This window comes from Scyliorhinus torazame, chromosome 4, assembly GCF_047496885.1.
Source record: "Scyliorhinus torazame isolate Kashiwa2021f chromosome 4, sScyTor2.1, whole genome shotgun sequence".
In the NCBI taxonomy this organism is placed as follows: Eukaryota; Metazoa; Chordata; class Chondrichthyes; order Carcharhiniformes; family Scyliorhinidae; genus Scyliorhinus; species Scyliorhinus torazame.
Window position 1 is genome coordinate 289,776,745 of NC_092710.1, and position 24,891 is coordinate 289,801,635.

The 24,891-nt window shown below is 48.3% G+C and overlaps 1 protein-coding gene across 1 annotated transcript in view; it reads right to left on the minus strand.

Annotated features, from left to right (window-relative positions):
• Positions 1–24,891, minus strand: part of popdc1 (popeye domain cAMP effector 1) — a 69,636-nt gene that overhangs the window by 39,039 nt on the left and 5,706 nt on the right. The window contains exons 3-4 of the mRNA XM_072499877.1: positions 21,787–21,969; positions 267–314 (exon numbers count right to left, since the gene is read on the minus strand). Coding sequence (XP_072355978.1) covers positions 267–314; positions 21,787–21,969 — 231 coding nt within the window. The remainder of the gene's footprint in view (positions 1–266; positions 315–21,786; positions 21,970–24,891) is intronic.

Genomic DNA, 24,891 nt, shown 5'->3' on the forward strand with positions numbered 1-24,891 from the left:
TAAATTTTCCATGCTAAATTATCCCTTAGTCTCCAAGATGTGCAGGATATGGAGTTACTGGAATAGAGCGGGGGAGTAGCATTTTTTTAAATTTAAAGTACCCAAATTCTTTTTTTTTCCAATTAAGGGGCAATTAACGTGGCCAATCCACCTACCCTGCACATCTTTGGGTTGTGGGGTGAAACCCACGCAAACACGGGGAGGATGTGTAAACTCCACACGGACAGTAACCCGGGTCCTGAGCGCCATGAGGCAGCAGTGCTAACCACTGCACCACCAGGCCCGAGTGGGCTTAAGTAGGTAGGGTGTTCTTTCTGAGGGACGGTGCAGACTCGATATGGGCCAAATGGCCTCCTTCTCCACTGTCGGGATTTTATAATTTCTGTATTATGATGGTAATAGGCAACATTTAATGGATTTATGGATGGCAGTCTTTCCTGTCTTGCCACTGAAAATGTCACTGTAAAATTCATCTCCCCCATACAGGAGGAGTGTTCATTGGCTTGAGGTGGGTCCCCAACTCCATCTAGGAAGGAGTCCAGCTTCTGACTCATGCTGATCAATCTGATCGGTTAAATTGCGGCTAGGTTGGGGTTAGGTGGTGGGAAAGCCACTCACAGAATTTTATGCACCTCCACCACCCACAACCTGTAAACCCACCTATAGTGTACCATAAAATTCTAGCCAATATAATCCAATTGAGATCAGTTTGGATAATGAAGCAAAATCCACCACATTGTCTCTCTCTGAGCTTAATGTACTTCTGTAACTTCACAGCAGAAAAGAATGTTACAATAGATATGTAGCTAGTAGCGGCCTTATATTAAATCAGATTCACATATGCACAGTTTCCCCTTTACAAACCATACTCAATTTAAGGGAAACATTCAATCTTCTTCAGCCTCTACGGAGGCTGGGGATTGAGGGTGATTTAGAGATGTGGATCAGAAATTGGCTAGCTGAAAGAAGACAGAGGGTGGTGGTTGATGGGAAATGTTCAGAATGGAGTTCAGTTACAAGTGGCGTGCCACAAGGATCTGTTCTGGGGCCGTTGCTGTTTGTCATTTTTATCAATGACCTAGAGGAAGGCGCAGAAGGGTGGGTGAGTAAATTTGCAGACGACACTAAAGTCGGTGGTGTTGACGACAGTGTGGAAGGATGTAGCAGGTTACAGAGGGACATAGATAAGCTGCAGAGCTGGGCTGAGAGGTGGCAAATGGAGTTTAATGTAGAGAAGTGTGAGGTGATTCACTTTGGAAGGAATAACAGGAATGCAGACTATTTGGCTAATGGTAAAGTTCTTGGAAGTGTGGATGAGCAGTGGGATCTAGGTGTCCATGTACATAGATCCCTGAAAGTTGCCACCCAGGTTGATAGGGTTGTGAAGAAGGCCTATGGAGTGTTCGCCTTTATTGGTAGAGGGATTGAGTTCCGGAGTCAGGAGGTCATGTTGCAGCTGTACAAAACTCTGGTACGGCCGCATTTGGAGTATTGCGTACAGTTCTGGTCACCGCACTATAGGAAGGACGTGGAGGCTTTGGAGCGGGTGCAGAGGAGATTTACCAGGATGTTGCCTGGTATGGAGGGAAAATCTTATGAGGAAAGGCTGATGGACTTGAGGTTGTTTTCGTTGGAGAGAAGAAGGGTAAGAGGAGACTTAATAGAGGCATACAAAATGATCAGGGGGTTGGATAGGGTGGACAGTGAGAGCCTTCTCCCGCGGATGGAAATGGCTGGCACGAGGGGACGTAGCTTTAAACTGAGGGGTAATAGACATAGGACAGAGGTCAGAGGTAGGTTCTTTACGCAAAGAGTGGTGAGGCCGTGGAATGCCCTACCTGCAACAGTAGTGAACTCACCAACATTGAGGGCATTTAAAAGTTTATTGGATAAGCATATGGATGATAATGGCATAGTGTAGGTTAGATGGCTTTTGTTTCGGTGCAACATCGTGGGCCGAAGGGCCTGTACTGCGCTGTATCGTTCTATGTTCTATGTTCTAATCTTGAGTAAAAGTTTCAACTTTATCCTCTAGCTTTTCTTCATGTAATATTGAAAGGTTGTTGAGTCTGATGCCGCAGCTGACTGAATGGCAGATCCATAATGGAAATGGTGGCCACTCCACATGCTCAGACTGCAAACTCCATATTCAGCTCATCACTACTGCCAGGAAAAAAACATCAAGTTCAGACCCAATTCAATTTGTGTATTACAAGATACAAATGACAAATTCATCCAAATTGTGGGCAGCACGGTAGCACAGTGGTTAGCACAGTTCCTTCACAGCTCTAGGGTCCCAGGTTCAATTCCCGGCTTGGGTCACTGTCTGTGTGGAGTCTGCACGTTCTCCCCGTGTCTGTGTGGGTTTCCTCCGGGTGTTCCGGTTTCCTCCCACAGTCCAAAGATGTGCAGGTTAGGTGGATTGGCCAGGATAAATTGCCCTTAGTGTGCAAAAAGGTGAGGTGGGTTTACTGGGTTAAGGGGATAGGGTTGAGGTGTGGACTTAAGTAGGGTGCTCTTTCCAAGAGCTGGTGCAGACTCGATGGGCTGAATGGCCTCCTTCTGCACTGTAAATTCTATGAATGTGATTATGTTATTGAGAAATGCGTTATTTGTTCTTTTATATGTTTAGTTAAAAGGTTATTTGGGATGCTTAAAATTTCTGTGACTGAGAAAAAAAAAGGCAAGAAATCAGAATTAACCGGAATGATTGTGGGAAACAGTCAGCCAGATTGCACCATTACAACAATGAGTTTACATGAGCAAAATCCATTATAAATAGACACATAAGAATTTTTAATTGGAACAAATATAATTAAAAATATGATAACTGAAAGACAAACAGAAGTGTTTGAAAAAAATGTATATTTTTGATGTACAATATAAAATTTGATGTGTTTCAGCTGACTCTTTACCCTTAGGCTGAAGATTGTGGGTTCAAGTTCGACTTGAATGCAAAAATCAAGGCTGACTCTCAGGGAATGCTGCACCGCTGGAAGTGCTGTCCTTCAGATGAAATATTAAATTAATGCCCTTTTCCTTCTCAGGTGGGTGGAGCATATTCTATTGTATTACTTCAAAGAAGAACTGGGGAAGTGTCTCTGATGTCCTGGCCAGTATTTATCCCTGAATCAATATTACAAAAGCAGATTATCTGGTCATTATCACATTGCTGTTTGTAGGAGCTAATTGTGTGGAACAATGGCTGCTGTGTTTCCTACATTACAGCAGTAACTACACTTTAAAATTATTTCATTGGCTGTAAAGCACCCTGGGCCATCCTATGTTTATGAAAGGTGCAATTTAAATGATTTTTTTTAACCCAATCGAGGGATTTTTGAGGTCCAGATTTGTCCTGTAATGGATAATGTGATGCAAATGGACAAGGGAAGAAATAAGAAAATAATTGAACTAAATCAGTTCTTCACATCAATCTTTAGAATTAAATATAGTAGACATCATTAGGAAGGTATTCAACGTGGTTATGGTACCGGCGGAGGGGAAGGAAACAGGTGATTGTGGCATTGGACGCCGAGAAAGCGTTTGACCGGGTAGAATGGGGGTACTTGATGGCAGTTCCAGAGCAGTTTGGAATTGGACCCAGATTTGTGGACTGGGTAAAGCTATTATATAAGGAGCCGAGGGCCAGTGTCCGCACGCATAACATCAGCTCAGAATACTTTCCTCTCCACCATGGGACTAGGCACGGATGTCCTAAGCCCCCCTGCTGTTTGCACTCGCAACTGAGCCATTGGCCATCGCATTAAGAAGTTTGGGGGTTTGGAAAGGGATAGTGCGGGGGGGCAATAGAGCATTGGGTGTCCTTATATGCCGATGACTTGTTATTACACGTGTCATAACCGATGTGTCAATAGGGGGAGTACTGGAGCTGTTCGAGTGTTTGGGTCTTTCTTGGGGTACAAATTAAATCTAGACAAGAGTGAATATTTTGTGGTGTCTCAGCCAGGGGTGGGGGGGCTGCCATTCCTTAAGGCAGGGACTCACTTTAGATACTTGGGGGTGCAGGTTGCTCGAGATTGGGGAGGGGCTCTGTAGCCATCTGGGATGGCCACTTCCCAATTACAAAATGGACACTTTGCAAAGATTGCAGGGAAAATGGACAATGCTGAGAAAACAAGCAGGTTCAGAGCTTGTCTGTATATTGGAGCCGCAGCTCCCAGACAAGACCAAAACTTTAGGCCCATTAGCATACTAATGGCCCATCTCCGGGAACAAAAGAGTAACATTTGAGTAACCGATACTAAGGCAGACACCCTGGCGCCAGAGGAAACCAAAACAAAGCAGGCCAACGGCCACCTAGGACACGCCCAGCCATCAGGGCACCCACCCCTTTATTGGATTAAATCAATAGGAACGATCAAGAAACGGCCCAATTGATTGGGGCCAAGTTCAAGGCCCGCCCAAAAGAGTGCGAAGCCCCTTTGGGTATAAGAAGGAGCCCCCAAGCGAGAATCGTTCTCTTGCACCCGGCTCTCACCGAGGAGAGACCTGTCCACCAGCTGCACCAGAAGCAAGTAAGTCCAAGGTCAACGCACGCTACCAGATGGACGACCTTAGCTGTTCCCCTGTACCAGTTCGACCCCAGCAGCCTCAGACCCGAACAACGGCCATTGTTCCTCTGACTGAGTGGGCGCCCGAAGCTAAGTATATGCTTCAGCAGTAGTGATAGTTTAGTCTGCAGAGTTTCATGCATGAGTATATTTAACTGTGTGTGTAAATAAATAAGCATTGACTTTGAACTAACTAACTGGTGTATCGAGTCTTTGATCAGTATTCGGTTTTGCACCTTATGGCGATATCGAAAGATACCTGGCGACTCTAGAGCAAACATAATTAGAATTAAGGAAGTCAACCATATTGACCGCCATATTCAGAGCCAACCAAAGACCAAAGAGAGCAACAGCTCGGTAGGTACAACATTTCTAGTTTGGTGGGGCGGGAGAAAGCTGATCTGGCAAGGTGGGATGGTCTCCCTCTGTCACCTGCGGGCCGCGTACAGGCGGTTAAAACGAATGTGCTGCCGCGATTCCTGTTTATTTTTCAGTGCCTGACGATTTTCCTGCCAAAGGACAGCGCCGCTCCCGACGGCCCCGGGGAGATACTCAGGGAGTCCGGTAGTAATAGCTTCGTTGAGAATTTGTAGGCAGTTTCGCCAGCACTTCGGGTTGGGGGCAGGGACAAGGGAAATGCCGATTCGTGGGGAACCATAGATTTGAGCCAGGGAAGTGGGATGGAAATTTTCGGAGATGGGAGGAGAAAGGAATTAGGACACTAAAAGATTTGTTTCTTGGGGGTCGTTTTGCAGGTTTGAAAGAGCTGGGAGCGAAGTATGGGCTGGAGCAGGGGGAAATATTTAGATACATGCAGGTTCGAGACTTTGGTGGCTTCCCTGTTGCTGGAGGAGGTGCTGACGACAGGGGAACTGGAGAATGGGGTAGTATCGGCAGTTTATGGGGCTATTTTGGAGGAGGAGAAGGCGCTGCTAGAAGGGATCAAGGCAAAGTGGGAGGAAAAATTGGGGGAGGGTATGAAGGAGGGGTTCTGGTGTGAGGTGCCCCGGAGGGTTAATGCCTCCACCTCGTGTGTGAGGTTGGGGCTGATACAGCTGAAGGTGGTGTACAGAGCACACCTTACAAGGGCGAGGATGAGCCGGCTCTTTGAAGGGGTAGAAGATGTGTGAACGTTGCGGTATGTTCATATGTTTTGGTCCTGTCCAAAGCTGGAGGATTACTGAAAGGTTTTTAGGGTAATCTCTAAAGTGGTCCACGTGAAACTGGACCAGGGCCCTCGGGAGGCCATATTCGGGGTGTCAGACCAGCCGGGGTTGGAAATGGGCGCGGAGGCAGATGTTGTAGCTTTCGCCTCGTTGATCGCCCGAAGGCGGATCCTGTTAGGGTGGAGATCAACCTCTCCATCCTGTGCCCTGGCGTGGCGGGAGGATCTGCTGGAATTCTTAATGCTTGAAAGGGTCAAATCTGAACTGAGGGGAAGGATGGAGGGGTTCTACAATTCATGGGCATTATTCATTATGCACTTTCGAGAAGTGGATCACATCGAACATTGGGGGAGGCGGGGGGGGGGGGGGCTGCTGGGAGGGTTGGGGGGGAGAGGGACTGTATGTGTTAATGGTGACTATGGGTGATTCCTGATTCCTTTCTGTCATTTGTTTATGTTAACATGCGGGCTAATGTCTTGGGATTGGGTGAGAGGATGGGATTGTTATTTTGATATGGGGATTGACATTACATTCATTACTGATTGTTGTTTATGGTTGGATGAAAATTGGGAGAAAATGCTGTGGTGGTATGTATTAAGGGTAATACGGTACACCATGAATACCGAGGAGCCATTGGAGGACAGTTGCTGGATCCCGATTGGATCCGCCGCCTACTGGTCTCCACCCAGATAGGCAGGGTATAAGAACCTGGGTTTAATCCCCGCAGCTGCATTCTGTGACTGAGCTGCTGGGGAACGAGTCTGAACAAGTCTGCTCAATAAAGCCTCGATTGAAGTTCTTTACGTCTCGCCTCGTGTGTGATCGATGGTGCTACAAATGCAAAAAAGGGAGGAGAATAAAAAATATTTAAAAAAAATATATAGTAGACATGATCTCAACCTGATTCAACTACTCCTGGAATGTTTAACGGATACAAAACATAATAATGCATGTACTGCAAACAAAATCAAAGCACTAAAATCTATTGAGTACTGGTAACAAATATAACACACATTAGAGCCCTGAGGGAATCGAATGATGAAGTAGATGAGACTGTGGTTACTATTTCTATAAATTCAGGTCTACCTGTGGACTGGAAAGTGGTTCATTTAGTCCCACAATTTAAAAAATAGTGAAGCCTGAATTGGTAATTATAGATAAATTAGTCAGACATCTGTTAGGGAAATTCTGGAGTATTTTATGAGATTACATCAATGTTCATTTAAAGAGTATTGATGTCACAAGGGTGCAGTAGTCACCACTGTTGAATTATATTGTATATATGGGAATTACGGTAAGGCCCCTGTACTACAGGTACGGGGGTAGATCCCTGCCTGCTGGCTCCGCCCAGTAGGCGGAGTATAAATGTATGTGCTCTCCGAACAGCAGCCATTTTGTAAGCTGCTGTAGGAGGCCACACATCTCTGTGTAATAAAGCCTCGATTACATTCTGCTCTCGTCTCGTCGTAATTGATAGTGCATCAATTTATAACACAGAGATTTTTCAGAGATGGACCTCCGCATCAAGCCGGATCGCCTGCAGCTGCATTCTCAAGCAAACAACGCCAAAAAGCACCTCCAACATTGGCTAGCTTGCTTTGAAGTATACATCGGGTCTGCGCCAGACCCAATCTCAGAAGCACAGAAGCTCGAGATTCTGTACACGCGGCTGAGCTCCAACGTATTTCCCCTCGTCCAGGACGTGCCTACCTACGCAGAGGCCATGGCGCTACTGAAGGAGAATTACGCTCAGCAGACCAACAAGATCTACGCCAGACACCTCCTATCCACTCGGCACCAACTTCCCGGTGAGTCTGTGGCAGATTTCTGGCGTGCCCTGCTCGTCCTGGTGAGAGACTGTGACTGCCAGGCCGTTTCGGCCACTGAACATCCAAACCTGACTACATCCGCCAGTGCCTCTTAGAAGGGGCCATGCTTGACCTCGCGGCGATCAAGAAATGAGCGCTCTCGCTCACGGTCGCCTCACGCAACGTACAGGCTTATGCCCCCGACCGCACGGCCCACCCCTCCTGTGCATCGCCAACTTGCCTGCCCCAGGACACGTGCGGCCCGTGGGCGCCGCCATCTTACCCGCCTCAGGACCCCTGCCCATCAGACACCTCATCGGGCCGCTCATCGCCTGCAACCGCCGACGAGCAGCCGCGTCTCGCCTCGGTCACGATTGACCAGTCTCGATCGCACAACCTCGACCGCTTCGACAAAGGTGAAGGTCGATGGGCACGAGACATCCTACCTCTGGACTCTGGGAGCACTGAGTGCTTCATCCACCCCGATACGGTAAGGTGCTACTCCCTCGCGGTACACCCCGCTAACCAAAGAATCTCCCTGGCCTCCGGATCCCACTCCGTGGCGATCTGCGGGTACTGCATCGCCACCCTCACCGTCCAGGGCGTAGAGTTCAGCGGCTTCCAGCTCTACGTCCTCCCCAACCTCTGCGCTGCCTTGCTACTCGGCCTGGACTTCCAATGCAATCTCCAGAGCCTAACCCTGAAATTTGGCGGGCCCCTACCACCCCTTACTGTTTGCGGCCTCGCGACCCTTAAGGTCGACCCGCCTTCCCTGTTTGCAAACCTCACCCCGGATTGCAAACCCGTCGCCACCAGGAGCAGACGGTACAGTGCCCAGGACAGGACCTTCGTCAGGTCGGAGGTCCAGCGGCTGCTGCGGGAAAGTATCATTGAGGCCAGCAACAGCCCCTGGAGAGCCCAAGTGGTAGTGGTGAAAACCGGGGAGAAAAACAGGATGGTCGTTGACTACAGTCAGACCATCAATCGGGACACGCAGCTCGACGCGTCCCCCCTCCCACGCATATCTGATATGGTCAATCAGATTGCACAGTACTGGGTCTTCTCGACAGTGGACCTGAAATCTACCTACCACCAGCTCCCCATCCGTAAGGCGGACTGCCCATACACTGCATTTGAAGCAGGCGGCCGCCTTTACCATTTCCTTAGGGTTCCCTTCGGCGTCACCAACGGGGTCTCGGCCTTCCAACGGGAGATGGACCGAATGGTTGACCGGTACGGGCTGCGGGCCACTTTCCCGAACCTGGACAATGTCACCATCTGCAGCCACGGCAAGCAGGACCACGCCGCTAACCTTTCCAAATTTCTCCACACCGCCACACTCCTCAACCTAACTTACAACAAGGAGAAGTGTGTGTTCAGCATGAACCGATTAGCCATCCTCGGCTATGTGTCTCAGAACGGAGTTCTAGGGCCCGACCCCGATCGCATGCGCCCCCTCATGGAACTCCCCCTCCCCCCACTGCCCCAAGGCCCTCAAACGATGCCTGGGGTTCTTTTCGTATTACACCCAGTGGGTCCCAAACTATGCGGACAATGCCCGCCCATTCATTCAATCCACCTCTTTCCCACTGACGGCCGAGGCTCACCAGGCCTTCAACCGTAACAAGGCCGACATCGCCAAGGCCGCGATGCAGCCGGTCGACGAGACGCTCCCCTTCCAAGTCGAGAGCGATGCATCAGATGTCGCTCTGGCCGCCACCCTCAACAAGGCAGGCAGGCCCATGACATTCTTTTCCCGCACACTCCTTGCGTCCGAAATTCGGCACTCCTCCATCGAAAAGGAGGCCCAAGCGATCGTTGAAGCTGTGCGACATTGGAGGCATTACCTGGCCGGCAGGAGATTAACTCTCCTCACTGACCAACGGTCGGTTGCCTTCATGTTTAACAACACACAGCGGGGTAAGATCAAAAATGATAAAATCTTGAGGTGGAAGATCGGGCTCTCCACCTAAATTATGACATTTTGTATCGCCCTGGTAAGCTCAACGAGCCCCCGATGCCCTGTCCCGAGGTACATGTACCAGCGCACAAGTGGACCGACTCCGGACCCTGCACGACGATATTTGTCACCCGGGAGTCACCCGCTTTTACCACTTCATTAAGGCCCGCAATCTGCTCTACTCCCATTGAGGAAGTCAGGGCTATCACCAGAGACTGCCAGGTCTGCACGGAGTGTAAACCACACTTCTACCGGCCAGACTGTGCGCGCCTGGTGAAGACCTCCCGCCCTTTGAACGCCTCGGCGTGGACCTCAAAGGGCCCCTCCCCTCCACCAACCGCAACACGTACTTTCTTAATGTGGTCGACGAGTATTCCCGATTCTCCTTCGCCGCCCCATGCCCCGATATGACGTCTGCCACCATCATCAAAGCTCTCAAAACCATCTTTGCTCTGTTCGGTTTCCCCGCCTACGTCCACAGCGACCGGGGATCCTCATTTATGAGCGAGGAGCTGCGCCAGTACCTGCTCAACAGGGGCATTGCCTCGGGCAGAGCGACCAGCTACAACCCCAGGGGAAACGGGCAGGTGGAGCGGGAGAATGGGACGGTCTGGAAGGCCGTCCAGCCGGTCCTATCGTCCAGATATCTCCCGGACTCCGACTGGCAGGAGGTCCTCCCTGACGCACTTCACTCCATTTGGTCACTCCTGTGCACCGCGACCAACGAAACCCCCCATGAACGTCTCGTTGCCTTCCCCAGGAAGTCCGCCTCCGGTGCGTCCCTCCCAACGTTGCTGGCAGCTCCCGGACCCGTTCTCCTCCGCAAGCACGTGCTGCTCCACAAGGCGGACCCGTTCGTTGAGAGAGTACAGCTACTCCATACGAACCCGCAGTACGCCTACGTAGCGTACCCCGACGGCTGCCAAGACAGTCTCCCTCAGGGATCTGGCACCTTTTGGGTCCCCACACACCCCCCACCCCGGCGCCACCCTCCCCTCCCCCTTGCACCCCACCGCAGCCCCTGCTCCAGGACAATCCGTCCTCCCCTTGCTCCCACCCGGGGAAGAAGAGGATTTCGACACGCTCCCGGAGTCACCGAAGACCAAGCCGATGCCTGAGTTGCCACCAGCACGGGGCGCTCTCAACGACAGATCAAGGTGCCCGATCGTCTAAATTTGTAACTTTCTCTGTAATTTTAAAACCAAATGTATATAGTTTTCCACCACCCCCGCTGGACTCATTTTTAACAGGGGGTGAATGTGGTAGTAACCACTGTTGTATTATGTTGTATATATGGGTATTACGGTAAGGCCCCTGTGCTACAGGTACAGGGGTAGATCCTTGCCTGCTGGCTCCGCCCAGTAGGCGGAGCATAATTGTGTGTGCTCTCCGAACAGCAGCCATTTTGTAAGCTGCTGTAGGAGGCCACACATCTCTGTGTAATAAAGCCTCGATTACATTCTACTCTCATCTCGTCGTAATTGATACTGCATGAAAGGGTGATTCAGCCTCACAATTCTGTTGAAATTGTTGAACTGTTTGTGAATGTTAGAATATGGTATTCTCTGTATATATGCTTGAACTTTCAGAAGGCATTTGATGTCATTCCACCTGAAAATAAAAGTAAAGTCGCCATAGTCCCAGATGAGCATAGAGGGAGAGCTGACTGGTGGTAATTTAACCTGAGGGTCAACACACCTCAGGTGAGGGGCAAGGTTGAGAAGGCGGAGCCTTCATGAATAACCTCAGCCGGTCCGGGAATTGAGCCCGCGCTACTGGCTTCAGTCTGCATCACAAACCAGCTGTGCACAGCCAACTGAGCATACATGAAAACTATTCATAAGACTCAAATTGATAACATAATCTCAAAATGATTTCTTAGTCTTTGATTAATTAAACTGTCTCTGTACTGCTTGAAGTTTTATTCTATATTTCTGATTTAATCTGCTTAATTCACCTATTTTTGGTATCATAAATGATTAATAGTTTTGCCCAAATTATCTGGTCAATCTATACGCCATGTCATAGAATTTACAGTGCACGAGGCCATTCGGCCCATCGGGTCTGCACCGGCCCGTGGAAAGAGCACCCCAGCTAAGCTCACACCTCCACCCTATCCCCGTAACCCAGCAACTCCACCCAACCTTTTTGGACACGAAGGGCAATTTAGCATGGCCAATCCACCCAACCTGCACATCTTGGACTGTGGGAGGAAACCCACACGGACACAGGGAGAACGTGCAGACACCGCACAGACAGTGACCCAAGCCAGGAATCGAACCTGGGGCCCTGGAGCTGTGAAGCAACTGTGCTAACTACTGTGCTACCCAATATGACCCCGGGTTAAAAGAGTAGATTGTTGCCCAGAGGTATGATGTATCCCATATATCACTTGTATAAAATGTTTCTGTTCATAAATGTCAACCTGGTATGAAAGCTACTTTTTACAGTTTTTCTTTAGTGCATCTTCATACACACTTGGACGTAAACTCAGAGCTTCTGGTCCAGAGGTAGGGGCGCTACCAGTGTGCCACAAGACCTCATCTTTTACACTAAGAACAAGTGTGTTGGGAGGTGGCCCAAATTGTAAGTTTCATTCAAGGATAAGGGATACTGTAACCATTACCTAAGTGCACAGATTCAATTCTGAAGGCAAGGGTTAGTATTTTCACTCACACAAGTTGGGGTTGAATACTGCTGAAAGCCTGCTCTGTTGGCTTTAAGGCTCCTTTGTAAAACATGATTGGGAAATCTTAATCCAGTTCCCAATGGACTAGTAGCAATAATTGGTTAACACGCTATTGTAGAAAGGAAAATATGTGGGCGGCACGGTAGCACAGTGATTTGCACTGTTGCTTCACAGCTCCAGGGTCTCCGGTTCGATTCCCGGCTTGGGTCACTGTCTGTGCGGAGTCTGCACGTTCTCCCCATGTCTGCGTTGGCTTCCTCCGGGTGCTCCGGTTTCCTCCCACGAGTCCTGAAAGACGTGCTGTTAGATGATTTGGACATTCGGAATTCTCCCTCAATGTACCCGGACAGGCGCCCGAATGTGGCGACTAGGGGATTTTCACAGTTACTTCATTGCAGTGTTAATGTAAGCCTACTTGTGACAATAATAAAGATTATTATGCTACTGTAATAAGAGATATTATTTTGATGTTGAGGCTAAAAGCCTTTGTGCAAACTGAGAGAAGCTCTGCAACTGGTTGTACAAATTCTGACCTGGGAGTGCTTCATCCTGACATCCTTCACCTTGAGGAGCATAACAATTCATCATGAAGGAAACTAGCACTCCAATTTCAAGGTCAAGAAAGATTATTGATTAAACAGCGACCAAAACCATTGATTTATGCAATTTGATACAGAAACATGTATTTAATTCACTGATACAATGCCTTTATATCATTTCAATAACATACGTTGAATAATATAATTGATAAAACTTTATTTCAGAGTTATCTAGTGCCAAATGTAGACCATGTAAGGAGCTGTAATATTTTGACTGACTTAATTGTACTTTGAAATGAAATATGTGGTCGAGTTTTATAAAAGCTATTCAATCCAGGAGGTAAGCATCAATGGTTTAAATGAAACATTAAATTCTGTTGGCTGCAAATGCAGTGTACAGAAACTGTCCATTGCAAAGATCAAAAGCCTTTCAAACTAAAGTTAATCTGTTACCATCGGTATGCTATTTTCATTGCAGATAAACAGAGTCATTGGCAAATAAAACACTTAATAGCTATTTCTGGAATGTTTAGCAAAAAACACAAAAGTTGTAAAATTGAGTCAAAACCAATAAATAGGCATGCTTCAAAGCATGTTTTCATTTAATATAAAGTTAGAACTTTGATGAAATTTCATTAACCTGAATAGAAAAATGTTATTTCACCAAAATGTTATCAAGAGGTAAAATGTCTGTTTAGCGAACTTAAGTGTTTTGAAAACTGAGTGATGTAAACTGAGATAGATTGATAATGTCAGGGATTGTTTTTTTTTTAATGCACAGAACCCAACTCCACAAAAAGTTTATCTTTATCAGATAAAGTTTGTTTTTAATTCTCCAAGCAACAGCTGTAATAAGTTAATAATTTCAGGGACCCATTGTTCAATTAATCAATGGTTTTGAAATGTGCATGCGACCAGAAAAGAAAGCTACTGTCATATTTACTGATAAAGATCTTGATGGCATCTGGAACATCTAAAATGTGTTAAGTTACTGAAGGAAGATTGAATGGATGCTCATCTTCAAGGCAGTCTCTAATATCATAATATGAACACAGAACTAGATGTCTGATTGGACAGTTGCTGCTTAAGGAGGATTTAATAGGACAGCAACATTTTGACAAGGAAAGATCCTGCCCACCTTGGAAAGAAAGGTATAACAATGATTGCAGAGTGTGATTTTAACCTTAAATGGGGAAGTTGTGTCAACTGCTAAACAATTGGCAAGGAGTTGGTGATTGCATGTATGATTCCTTGAAATGTATTTGTAACTCATTTTTAAAAAATCAATTACATGATGTGGGCTAGACTAGCATTTATTGCCCATCCTTAGTTGCCCTTCAGAAAGTGGCGGTGAGCTGCCTTCTTGAAGAACTGCAGTCCCTGAGGTGTAGGTGCCCACCTACATTGGTGTATTATCAATATGGGCATTGTATTGTTCGGATTTAATAAATATATTTGTGCTTAATTTAAGCTTTGAGTATTGTTTCTCATAGTCCTCATGCCTGAACAGTAGAGTAACCTGTCAGGGCTAGAAGATTACTTTGTCAAGTCCAGTGGAGACTAATACAAAACAACATTTAGCAGATAGTGGAAAAATGAAAAAAAAAAAGAAAACGCTGGCAATATTAAGCTGGCCAAGTAGAATCTGTGGAGAGCAAAACAGTGTTAGCATTTCAGGTTGTGATGAAAAGTAACAGATCTGAAACATTGATTCTATTTCTCTTTCCGTAGATGCTGCCTGACCTGCTGAGCATTTCCCACATTTTCTGTTTTTATCCCAGCGAAGGTGACTTTGTCTCCAATTGAGCAGATGTATTATGCATTCATCAATGTCCTAATGAACATTAGCCTCTTTCTGATCAGTCAATTCTGCCGATTCACAATATTTATTCTATGGAAGAATTGTTTTGGGCATAAACATATAAGCATAAAATGACTGCAGTTTTGTAACAGGGTACAGGTCAACACTCAATCTGCATTGGTACTTCGGCTAAATTGACTAGGGTTTTCTTTAGGTGACTGTAACAGCCAATTGAAATAAGTGCAGGCCTCATTTCAGTATTGGAATCAAGCTCCTGCCCGTACCTACCAGCCAAATTCGTACCCTGTTACAAAACTGCAGTCATTTTATGCTTATATTCTATTTTTGGACTAGTCAGAGGTATGTTACTGGTATTCATGGGTCTGGGGCAGCCAAACCAACAATTCTTGAAGATCTACCTTTGGCAGCAGAGAACATAGGACACGCAAGGGACACGTTTCTGGGATGGAGGGTAAAAGAGAGCACGGGGCTCGAGGCCGTCATCTATCTTTGGGCAGCAGAGAGCACAGACCTGCCAGGGACACACTTTTGGGACCGAGGGTAAAAGAGAGAGTGGGGCTTGAGGCCATCATCTGCCTTTGGGCAGTGGAAAGCAAAGGCCCAACAAGAGATGGAGCAGTGCTGGGTCTGGGGAATAAAGCCAGGCTAATGTTCAATGTGGCAGTGGGGGAGCATTTTAGTGATAGCAACCACAACACGGTACAGTTCAAGTTTGTTATGGACAATGCAAAAGATGACCTGCAAAAGACAGTTTTGGATTGGGGCCAGGCAGATTTTACTAAAATGAGGCAGGACCTGGCAAAAGTTGACTGGGAACAACTTCTACAATGGAGCAGTGGAGGGCATTTAAAAGGGAAATGGGGAGTGTACAGGTCCAGCATGTTCCCCACAGGGGGAAATGTAGGAGAAATTATTTTAGAGAACCCCAGATGTCTGGGACAATCGAGGACTGGATAAGGAGGTAAAGGTAAAAGGTAAAGAATCTTTATTGTCACAAGTAGGCTTACATTTAAAAAAATAAATTTAGAGTACTCAATTCATCTTTTCCAATTAAAGGGACAATTTAGCGTGGCCAATCCACCTATCAAAGAACAAAGAAAAGTACAGCACAGGAACAGGCCCTTCGGCCCTCCAAGCCTGTGCCGATCATGCTGCCCGTCTAAACTAAAATCTTCTGCACTTCCGGGGTCCATATCCCTCTATACCCATCCTATTTGTGTATTTGTCAAGATGCCCCTTAAACGTCACTTTCGTCCCTGCTTCCACCACCACCTCCAGCAGCGAGTTCCAGGCACCCACTACCCTCTGTGTAAAAACTTGCCTCGTACATCTCCTCTAAACCATGGCCCTCGCACCTCAAACCAATGCCCCCTAGTAATTGACCCCTCTACCCTGAGATAAAGCCTGACTATCCACTCTGTCTATGCCCCTCATAATTTTGTAGACCCCTATCAGGTCGCCCCTCAACCTCCGTCGTTCCAGCGAGAACAAACTGAATTTATTCAACCTCTCCTCATAGTTAATGCCCTCCATACCAGGCAACATCCTGGTAAATCTCTTCTGCACCCTCTCAAAAGCCTCCACATCCTTCTGGTAGTGTGGCGACCAGAATTGAACACTGTACTCCAAGTGTGGCCTAACTAAGGTCTATACAGCTGCAACATGACTTGCCAATTTTTATACTAGATGCCCCAATGATGGCAAGCATGCCGTATGCCTTCTTGACTACCTTCTCCCCCTGTGTTGCCCCTTTAAGTGGACTGTGGACCTGTACACCTAGATCTCTCTGACTGTGAATACTCTTGAGGGTTCTACCATTCACTGTATATTCCCTACCTGCATTAGACCTTCCAAAATGCATTACCTCACATTTGTCCGGATTAAACTCAATCTGCCATCTTTCTGCCCAAGTCTCCAAACGATCTAAATCCTGCTGTATCCTCTGACAGTTCTCATCGCTATCCACAATTCCACCAACCTTTGGGTCGTCTGCAAACTTATTAATCAGACCAGTTACATTTTCCTCCAAATCATTTATATATACTATGAACAGCAAAGGTCCCAGCACTGATCACTGTGGAACACCACTAGTCACAGCCCTCCTGCACATCTTTTGGGTTGTGGGGCTGAAACCCATGCAAACACGGGGAGAATGTGCAAACTCCACACGGACAGTGACCCAGAGCCAGGATCGAACCAGGGATCTCGGCATCGTGAGTGAACCGTGCTAACCACTTGCGCCACCGTGCTGCCCCCAAGTAGACTTACATTAACATTGCAATGAAGTTACTGTGAAAAGCCCCTAGTTGCCACAGGTACACAGAGGGAGAATTCAGAATTCTCAGCTGGTACAGGAATTGAACCCACGTTGCTGGCTTTGTTCTGCATCACAAACCAGCTGTCTAGCCCACTGAGCTAAACCAGCCCTGCTGGAAGAAGGAGGAAGGTTTTAACAAGTCCAAAGGGAGAAATTCAACTGCGGCTCTAGAGGAATATAGAAAACGCAAGAGGGAACTTAGAAAGCAATTATAAGAGCAAAAAAGGGGGCATGTGAAAGGACTTGCAAATAAGATTAGGGAGAATCCTAAGATATTCTATAAATAAATTAAGGGGAAGAGGTTAACCAGGGAAAAAGTAAGGCCCATTCGAGATGTTGGGGCAATGTGTGAAGCCGCAGGAATTAAATGAATGCTTCTCATCGATCTTCTCCCAGGAGAAGAAGGACATTAGGTACAGAATTCAAGAAATGGGTCTGTGAGGACCTTGAGTAGTTTGACGTAGGAAGTGAGGAGGTATTGTAGGCTTTGATGGGCTTAAAAATAGACAAAGCCCCAGGCCCGGATGAATTGCATCCCAGGTGGGTGAGAAGCAATGCAGGAAATTGTAGAGCTTTGATGCAAGTTTTTAATTCCTCTCTGTCCATGGGGAATGTGTCAGAGGATTGGAGAACAGCTAATGTTTCTCCACTTTTCAAGAAGGGTGGAGAGATTAAACCAGGGAATTGTAGACCGGTAAGTCTAACATCAGTGGTTTGGAAACTACACCACTGCACCACCCTAATGCCGCACTACTGGAGAATATTCTGAAGGAGAGAATTAATTTCCACTTGGAAAGGATGGGTTGATTAGGGATAGTCAGCATGGCATTGTCAGAGGGAGATCATTCCGAACAAATTTGACAGAATGTTTTGATAAAGTGACCGAGTGTGGATGAAGGAAGTGCAGTTGATGTAGTTTATATGTATTTTAGCAAAACCTTTGACAAGGTCCCATATTGGAGACTGACTGAGAAGGTTAAAGCACATGGAATTCCAGGAAATTTGTCGAGGATGGATCCAAAACTGGCTTAGTAATAGACACAAAGGATGGTGGTAGAAAGTTGTTTGAGTAACTGGAGACCGGTATCCAGCGGCGTACCCCAGGATCAATGCTGGATCCCTTATTGTTTGTTATCTATATATATATATATATATAAATAAATGATATAAACGCAAACCTGGGGGAATGATAAGTAAGTTTGCAGATGACACCAAGATTGGTAGGGTGGTTAACAGTGAAGAAGATGGCTGTAGGTTACAGGAGGATATAGTTAGATGGGCAGAGCAGTGGTAGATGGTATTTAGCCCTGATAAGTGAGAGGTGGTGCACTTTGGATGAAGAAACAGGTTAAGGGAGTATGTAATGAATGGCAGGACACTCAGAAGCTCAGAGGAACAGGGGGACCTTGGGGTACTTGTTCACAAGTCATTGAAGGCGGCAGGGCAGGTGAATAGGGTTGTTAAGAAGGCATATGGGACACTTGCCTTTGATCAGTTGTGGCATTGAATATATGAGCAAGGAGATTATGTTGGAGCTGTACAAAACGTTAAGTTAGGCCACAACGGGAGTACTGTGTGCAGTTCTGGTCATCTCACTATAGGAAGGAGTCGATTGCACTGCAGGGGGTACAGATGATTCACCAGGATATTGCCTGGATGGAGCATCTATGCTATAAGGAGAGATTGGATAGGCTTGGATTGTCTTCTTTAGAGCGGAGAAGGCTGAGGGGGGTATATGATTGAGGTGTATAAGATTATGAGGGGTTTAGACAGAATAAATAGGAAGCAGCTGTTGAGGGGTCAATCATAAAGGGGCAGTTTTAGGGCGAAGCGCAGGAGATTTGAGGAAAAAAATGACTCCGAGGGTGATGAGAATCTGGAATGCACTGCCTGGGAAGGTGGTGGAGGCTGAAAACGTCACAACGTTTAAAACACACTTGGATGAACACTTGCAACACCATCACATTCAAGGATATGGAACAAGTGCTGTTAAGTAAGATTAGATCAAGGTTTGTTTTTATCAGTGCACTCGATAGGCCGAAGGGCCTTTTCTGTGCTGCATGACTCTATGAAAGGTTGCTCAAGAAGATGTCAAATTATTGAGAAATGTCTTTTCTTATGCAGTCAGATGGAGCAGGTGTATGCCCCCGGGAAGCAAAGCAAATCTGGGGAATCTCCCATTCTCTAATCAAAGATTTTGGGATCCGTTTCACTTAACCAGTGTTATTGCTCAGTACTGTATTTCACTGGAATCACCCAGCTGTTACCCCCTTCTCAGCAAACGGTATTTTAAAATCTCCAATCCTTCACTGGCCTCACAGGGAGCTCCCACATCTCTCCTCTACAAAACAGAATCTAACTAGGTTTCCTCTTTTATTTCTGCAGCACCTGACAATTCTCTAGAAGGCCCAAGATTACCCAGAGCATCAACATTGATCCCATATCTGAAGAAGTAGTTCTACCATCTCTCTCATATTTCTGGATACAATACAAGGTTTAGCGACTAGTGGTAGTCACCACTCACTTTGAAATGTGTTTAACTCTCAATGATGTCCTACCCTGCCTTGCTTTTATTGGTACTATGATATCAGTGTTCAGCTGTTGTTGTCCCTCGGCTGAATTCTACCCTACCATTTTACATAATCATTTTGGTGTGAAGGCTCATGGTGGCACAGTGGTTAGAATTGCTGCCTCTCAGCGCCAGGGACCAGGTTCGATTCTGACCTTGGGTGACTGTATGTGGAGAGTTTGCACTTTCTCCACGTGACTGCATGGGTTTCCTCCGGGTGTTCCTGCTTCCGCCCACAGTCCAAAGATATGCAGGTTAGGTGGATTGGCCATGCTAAATTGCCTCTTAATGCCCAAAGGTATACAGATAAGGTGGGGCATGGGATAGAGGTGGGGGAATGGGCTTAGGTAGAATGCCCTTTCAGAGATTTGGTGCAGACTCGATGGGCTGAATGGCCTCCTTTGCACTACAGGCATTCTATGATATTAAAACCAAGACTTGTGGCACATTCATTAATCAGGCTCATTCTATCCAAGGATTTTAGAACTATGGATTACTTTACTTCCCTGTCTTTTGCTGTCATCCAATTTCTTTCTTTGAGGCTCCAGACTCGCAACCTTGATAGCTAACTCCTGATGCGTAACCTTCCTTACTGTTACCATAAACGTTGTCCTTTGACCTTGGTCTTTCAAGTTTAAAAAAATATGCCCCTGGGCAAGTTGACCTCAGCTATCCCAAGAGTTTTAATGCACCAGTACTCCATGTGAACTCCGCAACTGTGCCGTGAAACTTATTTGCTCTTTGGCTACGACTATTACTGTAGCTTCCAAAAAATCTATCCCTGAAGGCTTCAGGAAATAGGACATTTAATTGCTTTGTGTTTTTAGGTAACTGGGAGATGGATGGCATGCCTGGCTGATGGGTCTTTGCTGCAGTTAAAGCAAGAATGATTCTCCCGAAGGGAGGGTGACTATAGCTCAGTCAATTCTCGAGACTGAAGTAATGATTTGTTATGGGATAATATATCCAGCCTACTGGCAACTAATTATAATCCTTGGGCTTTGATGTCACATTATTCCAAATACTTTTAACGCGAACATTATTGAACAGGAATCAGCTAGAAAGTGCCAATTACATTGATTACTTTGAATGTCTCTGTCAGTATAACCATCATTAATGTATTGTATTGCAAAGAAACCTAATATCCTGCCTTTGTCATTTATAGTAAATGTGATTATCAATAACAACTGAACAGGCAAATTTCTCGTTAAAGGAAATGGTACTTGTTCCAATTTTGTGTGTAATGCACTGGTCCTCCCAGAACAATAAATCCACAACGTCAGTTTCACATTTAACGAAAAAGCACTCACTTTCATTGTTGATGTGGGAACAACAAATCGGAACACGAGATCCCGTGCACTTCACTGATCTGCTACTGCCCTTAAAACCCAAGCCGCAATGTCGGTCCTGTCCTGGGAAGTTGGGGAGAGGTTTACTTTCAGTGTCCGGCCTTGCCACCACCCACGCAACCCCCAACTGCTGTCGGGTAGGATCATTTTGTTAAAGGCACGCAGCGGTAAATGGCAGCAAACAACAAAGCAGTCTCAGGGTGAGAGTCAGAATCCAGCTCAAGCATCGGGAATGCACCCAGATATAACAGCAGTGATACCACAGATGCCACATGTTGGCCATTGAGGAGTGCAGCTATAGGAAAGGATTTGGAAGCACAAGTAGCTCAGCTTGTTGAAACATTGTTTAATCCATAGAGAATAAGAGTCAGTCAAGAATTGGGCTAAAATATTCAATAAGGAGGGCGCATTTTATTTCAAGGTGTGAGTAAATCATTGCATTGTATTGGCAAACAGCGCGGATTAAAGCGATCTGGCGTTTGGATATCCCCGCCGGCTAGGTGCAGACTAGCTTCCTGACTGGTTGCTGTAGGAGAAAGCATGCGGCCTGCCGCGCACAGATTCCAAAAAGGTCCGTTTGGGATGGGGCAGTCGCGCACAGACTCTATAGAACATCTCCGAAGCAGCAGTCACTGGGGGTTTGCCCATTCCACCCCCAGTCCTATCCAATTTCTCCCCACTTTCAGCGTAGGAGCCCCCAGGGCAGGAGCCTCCAGCAAAAGAACCCCCAGCCCAGAGCTGGAGCATGCCCCCAGAGGAGGAGCTTCCCCCACCTCACCCCCAGAGCAGGAACCACCCACCCCTTCCCCCACCAAGGGCAGGAGCTGCCCCCAGGGCAGGAGCCCCCCCCCCCCCCCCCACCCCCCTCCCCCCAACCCAGAGCAGGTCATGGGGCTTCAACCAGGGGAAGGCAGCTCAAAACTTCAGGTGCCTGGGGTTCCTCTCGGAGAGCTCGCTCACAGGCACGGCCAAGTGATAGAAGCTCGGCAGCCGGACATCATAATGGAATCCGTTGCTGATGCAGACTTTGTCGTTTAAGGAGTACAGTTTGTCGGCGATATCTTTCCCAATTAAGACGGAAAACAGTCTGGAAATGCGGCGGTGCTGGGCGAATAACAAGTAGAGTTTCTTTCTCCTCCAGGCTGCGAAGCGACAGCTGGTCTCAGCTGTTAGAGTTACCTGAGTAGGGAGTAGAAAGGGCATGTGAGGCAATCTATCCATTGTTACCAAGAGAGTTGCAATAATGACTGGTCCTATAGTTTTAACACCTAACCCTGGAGCATCGCAGCCTTCAAGAATATTAAAAACATAGTCATCAGAGCAAATAGTCTAAATTTAAATAGCTCCCAACAATCCATGAAACAGCTCAACAATGCTGCAACACATGGTTTCAAAGGAAGCTGAGGTAGAGGGGGAGAAATTATTCCCTGTCCGTTGGGTCAGAGCAAATTTCCTTTAAAAGGAAGCGTGCATAGAAATGTAGAAAATAGGAGACCATTTAGCCCTTCGAGCCTGTTCCACCATTCATTATGATCATGGCCGCCTGAACCCTGATCCCGCCTTCCTCCCCATATCCCTTGATCCCTTTAGCCCCAAGAGCTATATATTATTCCATCTTGAAATTACACAACGTTTTGGCCTCAACTACGTTCTGTGGTAGTGAATTCCACAGATTCACCTCTATCTGAGTGAAGAAATCTCTCCTCACCTCAGTCCTTATCATCAAACAATGACCCCTTGTTCTGGACTCCTCCACCATCGGGAACATTCTTTCTGAATCTACCCTGTCTAATCCTGTTAGAATTTTAGAAGTTTTTATGAGATCCCCTCTCAGTCTTGTAAACTCCAATTAGTACAATCCTAACTGACTTAGTCTCTCCTCATATGACAGTCCCGCCATCCCAGGAATCAGTCTGGTAAACCTCTGTTGCACTCCCTCCACAGCAAGAACATCCTCAGATAAGGACACCAAAACTGCACACAATACTCCAGTTGTGGCCAAGCCAACCCCCTATACAATTGGAGTAAAACATCCCTGCCGCGATTCTCCGCCCCAGAGACAGAGTGTGGGCGCCGGCGGGAAAACAGGCATGTTTTACCTCGCTAGCGGCGCCGTTCCGAGACGGCATTCTCCGGCCTACAAGGGGGCTAGCAGGGGCGTGGCAGGAAGCGCGGGGGCGCGGCCACGGAGACATAGCGCCACGTAAACAACGCGGCGCAAAACAGGTGACGCGAGCACACAGGCCGCTGACGAGGGACCATGGCGCCACACCGAGCAGCGCCCAAGTTCACATACCACGACCTGGAAACGCTGCTGGATGCCCTCGAGGAGAGGAGGGGGCGTCTGTACCCCAGACCCGACTGGAGGGTGCCAACCAACGTGGCCCGGCGTCTGTGGAGGGAGGTGGGCACGGCCGTGACTGGCGAGCAGTGCCACAAAAAACTCCACGACCCATTGAGGGCAGCCAGGGTGAGTACCCAGCAGTGTGCCCATGGCACCAACCCCTCACATGTGTGACCTGGAGCACCCGGCGGACACTGCCTGCATCCAGCACCTGGATGGCCAGCCGACGCAGATGAACTGGGCGCACCTGGCAGATACCGTTCGCATCCAGCGCCTGGACGGCCAACCGACGCTGACCAACCGGGCGCAACAAGCTTATACCGCCCCCGACCAGCGCCTGGGGGTCAGCCCGCAGGGACTCTAGCAGCGATGGGAGGGCAGCTCCAACAACAGCCCCCCGGCCCACTCCAGTGACGACACAGGACACCAGCACACAGGGGACAGGCGGACACGGCACGACCACACAGGACACCAGCACACAGGGGACAGACGGACACGACACGACCACACAGGACACCAGCACACAGGGGACAGACGGACACGGCACGACCACACAGGACACCAGCACACAGGGGACAGACGGACACGGCACGACCACACAGGACACCAGCACACAGGGGACAGACGGACACGACACGACCACACAGGACACCAGCACACAGGGGACAGGCGGACACGGCACGACCACACAGGACACCAGCACACAGGGGACAGACGGACACGACACGACCACACAGGACACCAGCACACAGGGGACAGACAGTCATGAAAGGGCACATTACGACACCAACACGGAGAGGACGGACAGCCACCCCAGGGCACCCCATGGGACCCCAACCACAGGTCCGATGAAGACACTGAGGTTGCGTCACAGCTATTTCCTCCACCCCCCGCCATCACAGAGACACTCACCTCGGTTGGCCATGTTAGTGGTGAGGCTTCTGGGACAATAACTGGTGCGCACCACACAGCCGCTCCGGTACAGCAGATGGAGATAGGAGCAGCCGAGGGGCCGGACGGTGGGAGGGCAGCCCGCAAACACCTGTCGCCCGGACGGTTCGCAGGTCCCTGGAATTCCCCTGCCCACCCATAGACCCGATGCAGTTGGGAACCCAGGGGCGTGAGAAGGTGACGGCCGGCTTGCAGCACCTGCAGACGCACGTGCAGGAGTGCTTCCGGGTCCAGGAGCAGGAAATGGTGCAGGTCATGAGTGCCACACAGGCCAACACCGCATGGGTGGTGTCCGCGGTGGAGTCAATGGTGGCGATGGTGTCGGGCATGGGTCTGAGCCTGCAAGGCCTGGGCCTGGGGCTATCCGGGCAGCGGCCTCCGCGGCCCAGAACAGGGCTGCCATCGCACAGGATGCCATGGGCCAGAGCCAGCTGAACATCGCAGAGGCGCTCAACAACCTGGCCCAGTCCCGGCAGGCCACAGCCCAGTCCCAGCAGGCCATGGCCCAATCTCTGCAGGCCACGGCCCAGTCCCAGCAAGCCATCGCTGACAGCATCAGCACCATTGGCCGGGTGATGGGCGGCGTTGTACAGAACCCGACATGGATGGCGCACTCCCTGAGCTCCATGGCCGTGAACGTCCAGACCCTGGTCGATACCAGCACGGGCCTCCAGGACTGGCAGCAGCAGGTGATGCCAGTGCCCCAGGTGCTGGATCCGCCCGCATCCCCATCCCATGGAGAGCCCCGGGGGCCATCGGGCACCCCGGGGTGGGGGTGGGGGGTGGGGGGGGGCGGAGGAGGTGCT